Source organism: Mirounga leonina, unplaced genomic scaffold (assembly GCF_011800145.1).
Source record: "Mirounga leonina isolate KUSES-001 unplaced genomic scaffold, KU_Mleo_1.0 Mir_195, whole genome shotgun sequence".
NCBI classification, from domain to species: domain Eukaryota; kingdom Metazoa; phylum Chordata; class Mammalia; order Carnivora; family Phocidae; genus Mirounga; species Mirounga leonina.
In genome coordinates this window covers 7525837-7530964 of record NW_023270490.1, presented here as the reverse complement: position 1 = coordinate 7530964, position 5128 = coordinate 7525837, and the positions used below count along the sequence as shown (strand labels likewise).

Sequence of the window (5128 nt, the reverse complement as noted above, 5' to 3'; positions counted from 1 at the left end):
ATCCATCCATCCATCCATCCATCCATCCATCCATCCATCCATCCATCTATCCATCCATGCATCCATGCATCCATCCATCCATCTGTCCACCCACCTATCCATTCATCCATCTATCCGTTTATCTATCCATCCATCCACCCATCTACCCACCTATCCACCCATCTATCCATCCATCCAACCATCCATCCACCCATCAACAGTTGTTCTCGAATCTCCCATTTCCCTGAGTCTGGAAGGCAATAGTGGGTCACAGCAGAGAGCAGCCCTGGAGTTAGTGTGTGGTGTCAACTCTTTTTAGCCAAGTGACCTAGCCCAGCATTTAGCTCGGAGCCTGTTTCCCCATCTGTGACAGGAGGATGGTAATTGCCTGTGGCTCTTGGTTGTGGCGAGGACTGGGGGAGCTTGGCAGGCAAAGCCTGGGCACTGTGCCTGGCCCCACACGTGCCTCCAGCACCATGAGATATCATTACCATTGGCGTTATTTTAGGCCTTGTGGCAGGTGCGGGGGTGCCCCCACAGTGAGTGAGGGTCTGTCTCAGAGAGAGGCTAACTTGTTGCAGCAAAGAGACTGTCTAACCAGAATGGCTCCAACCTGCCGGAGGTTTAGCACACGTGCAAGGGGGGCCATCAGGCTGGTGGGAGGCACAGACCCCGGTTCCTTCCGCCGAGGTGCTGGGCCATCCCGGGGGCTCTGGACTTGTCTGTGGGCAGAGAGGCTACAGAGGGCCAACCATCCCCCTTTGACCAAGCACACCCACGCTCCTGGCTTCAGTTCAAGGGCCTGCACTTGGCCTCAAGGGGGGCTGGGAAATGTCACTTGAGCCCGGCTAAGACTCAGGGGATGGCCAACAGGATGTCACAGGTGCAGTTAGTCACCCAGCCACTGCTCCTGCCCCTGGATATGGAGCCAGGTGATTCCTGGCAGGTGACACAGGCAGGAGCAAGGTGGCAGTGGCCGGGGGAGGGTCCATCCAGTGGGTGGACAACTGTGGGCAACAGGGGAGAACAGGATGGTGGGTGGACAGAAGTGTGAGTGTGACCCGTGCACGCTTCAAGGATGGCAGAGGCCAGAGCACAGCTCCACGCCTGTGGTGGCTGGTGAGGACTTTGGCGTCTGTCCCAAGGCTGTCGGGAGCCACAGAGGGGCTTTGAACAGGAGAGAGTATGATGGGACTTCTGCCTTCAGCGTGAAAGAAGGATCAGGAGGAGGATTGCAGCTCCCGACTCTCTGGGATTTGGATGAAGGAGTCATGCCTTCCCCCATGGTTAGAAAACCTAGACTAGACTTCGCCAGCATCCACCCGCCGGCACCCACAGGCCTGTGGGCATTTATGTTGGACGCCAAGAATGTCTTCCCACCCTGACGACCATGTCCTTGAACTTCCAACAGCGAGAGGAGTCAGTAGAGAGAGGGCACCCTCTTCCCCACGTCCCAGAAACCTCCAAGGAGGCACACAGGGACCTCGGGAGTCGTGGGCGCCCCCCGCCACCTGATCTTAGGCAGGACCAGCCAAGACTCCTCTTTGGGGGAAAGAAGCACAGCCCTCTGCGTTTGAAAAATAGCTAATGCCCCCTCCTCTGTCCCTCCCCAAGGGCTCAGCATTGGCGCTGACAAGGCCTTTTTCACTCTGCACCCCTACCCACCCACCTCCCTGGCCTGAGGAACATCTAACTTCTTACTCAGGTGATGGGCAGGATCCCATCCTGAGACATGTAAGGCCTGGCAGGCTTTCCTTTCGGAGGAAATGATGAATCAGGGTCTGTCAGTGCTGTGGAGTGTGGCCCCCTCTTTGGGGTCTCTGTGAGCTGAGGCACCTGGACGGGCCATCAACAGGGGCATGGGGGCTCTCAGCTGCCCGCCTGCCCGGTTTGCTGCTGTGACATCCTGATGGGACCATGGACATGACTTTGGGGGCCCAGTGCAACATGGAAAAGTGGGGCTCCTGATTCAGCTTCATCAGCATTTCAAGACAGAGCAGAGCTTTGACATGAGTCCAGGGTCCCTCTGAACATGGGCCCAGACCACATGCCCATGAAGCTGGCCCTCCCTGGAGCCTTCTGGAGCAGGACCCCTCCTCTAGTCCGTACCCCGCCCGCAATCACTCAGCCCCCTGAGTCTTCCCAGAAATAATGCTGTAGCCACCTTAGAGCTTCTTCCGTCTTTCCAGTATCGGGAAGAAGCAGCTCATTCATTCATTCCCCAGTTCTGGCCCCGTGCTTGCCCTGAAATGCTCCCTCAGGGGGACGCATAGCCATGAGCAAGTCAGAGAAATAGTCCGGTAAGGAAGAGAGGCAGCTCACAAGGCAATAAAGCCTTTTGGAGAAACTCCGGCACAGTAAAAAAACAAACAAACAAACAATAAAACCCGGGGAGGGGTGGGCAGCCCATGATGGGCGAGCAGCTGCCTCGGCAGGGCAATCAGAGGAGGCTCCCGGAGGAGGTAGCATCGAGCTGAAGTCTGAGGGGAGGCAGCCAGCCAAGCGAAGACCGGGGGAAGGCAAGGGCCCCATTCACAGTCAGTCCAGGTAAGAGAAGACGGGGCCCCGGAGAGCCAGATCGCTTTGCTTATTTGAGGCAAGGGGCCCACGCGTCCCTGTGGCAACATCTTCTCTTCCCAGGATCCTCCCTCTGAAGGTGCAGTGCCCGGAAGTCAGTCCCCTCACGACCGTGGCCAGGCCTCGCCCGACAATGACGGCATCTTGACCTTCATCTCCCGCCTAGAAGCTCTGACTCTTGAAAGCAGGGATCCCCGAGCTGCGGAAGACAGTGGCCGGGTGGACAGAAGCCCAGACGTGGACTCCCAGCGGCAGGTGGAGTCCAGAACAAACAGCTAGGCTCTCTCAGGAAGAGCAACACCAGTGAGCCCTTGGTATTGCGCTTTCTGTGTTTCGTAAATGTTGTTTTCCACCTTGTTGCCTCCTGACACATGGCCGGTGAGAGTCAGCGTTCGGGCCGGGCCTGGCCTGGGGCGTGGCGAAGGCATGTCTGTCCCAACTGCCTCCTTGGCCCGCCTTCCATCATGGCTGCCCATTCTTCTCTCACTCAAGACCTGACTTCCTCAAGGCCCATTGTGGCTGCCTGACCTCTTTCCCACCTGACCTTTCTAGAGCCGTCCTACCTCCACTTTGATCTCTCAGGATTTCTTAGCTGAACTTCCGGAGAACAAATCCCTCCCCTCGAGGCCCCAGCAGAAGTCACTGGCCAGCCCACAGGTCAGGTGACCTCTGCTAGCCAACTGTCAGGGGATGCTTGTCATACACCAACGTGGTGCTTATGGGCGGACTCAGTTCCCTCAGAAGGGTTGTGGGCACGGTGGCATTTCCAGAACAAAGGAGTGGGGTGGGGTCTGGGGGACACTTGGGAAGGGACGAAGGGAGGAAGATAGAGGAGGATAGAGTGGTCAGCCAGGCAGGACCGTTGCGGAAGAGGACTCACATCGTCCACTTGTTATGTCCATAACACACACACAGCTCCGTGCCCACTACCCCTCCCAGTGCCACACCCGTACCTCACTCTCTTTTGTGTTTCCTCCTCTGGACCATGGATGTCCAATGCCCAGGAGCCATGTTTCCTGCAGCTAGCGTCTGCCTTCGTGGAGGAAAGGCTGGCTCATCACGGAGCCTCAGTAAAGAATGTCATTGAACAACCTTTTGTCTCTTTTCAATGCGACTGGGAGGATCTTGAGATCCTTGACACGTTGATCAGTGCCTGGACAAATACACAGCACTTACAGTATGTCCCTTCAAGGGGAGCCCTAAGGCATTGTTTGAGCCCCTGGGTCCGGTCATTCCTGCTTCTTTGCACGTGTCCGTTAGATGAGCTGATGTATCTGTCCCCTCCGTGTGGAAGTCAGCTCCCGCTGATTTTCCTTTCCCAGTGTGGCATGTCCCTCTCACCTCTGCCACCCCCTTTCCTTAGCTCGGTGCTACTCAGCCAGCAGGTCTCAGCTGGTGACTGGCCAGAGCAACGGAATGCTATGATTGGCCGGCTGGCATCACACGATCTATCCCTGGCACCAGGATGGGGGTCAGCCACCCCCAGTCACCTCGCTTAAGGGCAAGGGATGGGCAGTTCTCGAAAGTTACAGAAAGGGGATGCTGCCGGACGGGCGAGAAGCTCGGAAGTCCACTGCATTTCCCCCAGCACCAGCCAGTGAAGTCACTACGCACAGGAGCCTTGTCTTTTCCCTCTGCACGTACCCCCAGTGTGTGCCCGACAGGCCCCTTCACTGACCACGCCCGGGGGCTCCCGACGGAGGGAGACAAAGCCCTGCCCCGTGGTGCGCAGTTCACGGTCGGCGGGAGAGGTGGGCATCAACAGGGGTCCCCAACAGGACTAGTCACAGGGAACTAGGGAGGACGGAACAGGGGCCCACACGCTGCCTGGAGGGTCCAGGAGGCTCCATGGGGAGGAGAAAACCCGAGAGCTCACTCTCCCACATCTGGCAGAGGGAGGTAGGGTGGGATGGGGATGACTTCCTAGGCAGGGCACAGCCCAGGCAAACGCGTAATGATCAGAGCAAGACGACTTATTCAGAGCACGACAGCCAAACGTTCGGGTGTCGGTGGAACGCGCCCTGCAAAGAAAACCAGTGGGAGGTTGGCTGGAGAGAAGCAGGTGCTGGACCACATGACCCTGGGAGTTTGGACTTGACCCTGCGCTCTGTATGAGCCCCACCTGCACACGTCTTCCAGGAAGGACTGGGCGGGTGCACACGACAAGGAAGTTGGATTCATTAGGAGGGGGCGTCTCGTTCTGTGGGCTGGAATTGCCTGCCCACTGGGGGCAAAGTTATCTCTGCCACCATGTTGACCCAGGGCCACCCCCTGGGGCTCATTCCCTCAGGGGATATCTGGTTTGCAACACAACAGCAGGTAAAAGGGACTTGAAACTGGGTTTGGCTCACTCCTCCTGGCATTGTCCTTCCTCTGCGGTGAGCTGGAAACTGCTCGCCTTGAAGTTTGCCCAAGGTCTGTGGTTAACCAGGCCATGTCAGTGGAGGATCCAAAAGCAGCCCCAAACTCAGCCTCAGCCCTCATCCCCAGCCCCAGCCGGGATACTCCTCTTTCCGCGAGATTTCCTCTCTCTGTATAAATTAATTTGTCATAAACACGCTGACAAAGCATT

The 5128-nt window shown here is 57.4% G+C and overlaps 1 protein-coding gene across 3 annotated transcripts in view; it reads left to right on the top strand.

Annotated features, from left to right (window-relative positions):
* Nucleotides 1–3655, top strand: part of ZBP1 (Z-DNA binding protein 1) — a 12220-nt gene extending 8565 nt beyond the window's left edge. For 2 of the 3 annotated variants that reach the window (XM_035025448.1, XM_035025446.1), the window contains one exon: nt 2620–3654. In XM_035025448.1, the coding sequence (XP_034881339.1) occupies nt 2620–2835 (216 nt within the window). In that variant the 3' untranslated portion in view covers nt 2836–3654. Of the gene's footprint in view, nt 1–2619 lie in introns of all 3 variants that reach the window. The other variant, XM_035025447.1, reaches the window with a different exon arrangement.
* The last annotated feature ends 1473 nt before the right edge of the window (nt 3656–5128 follow it).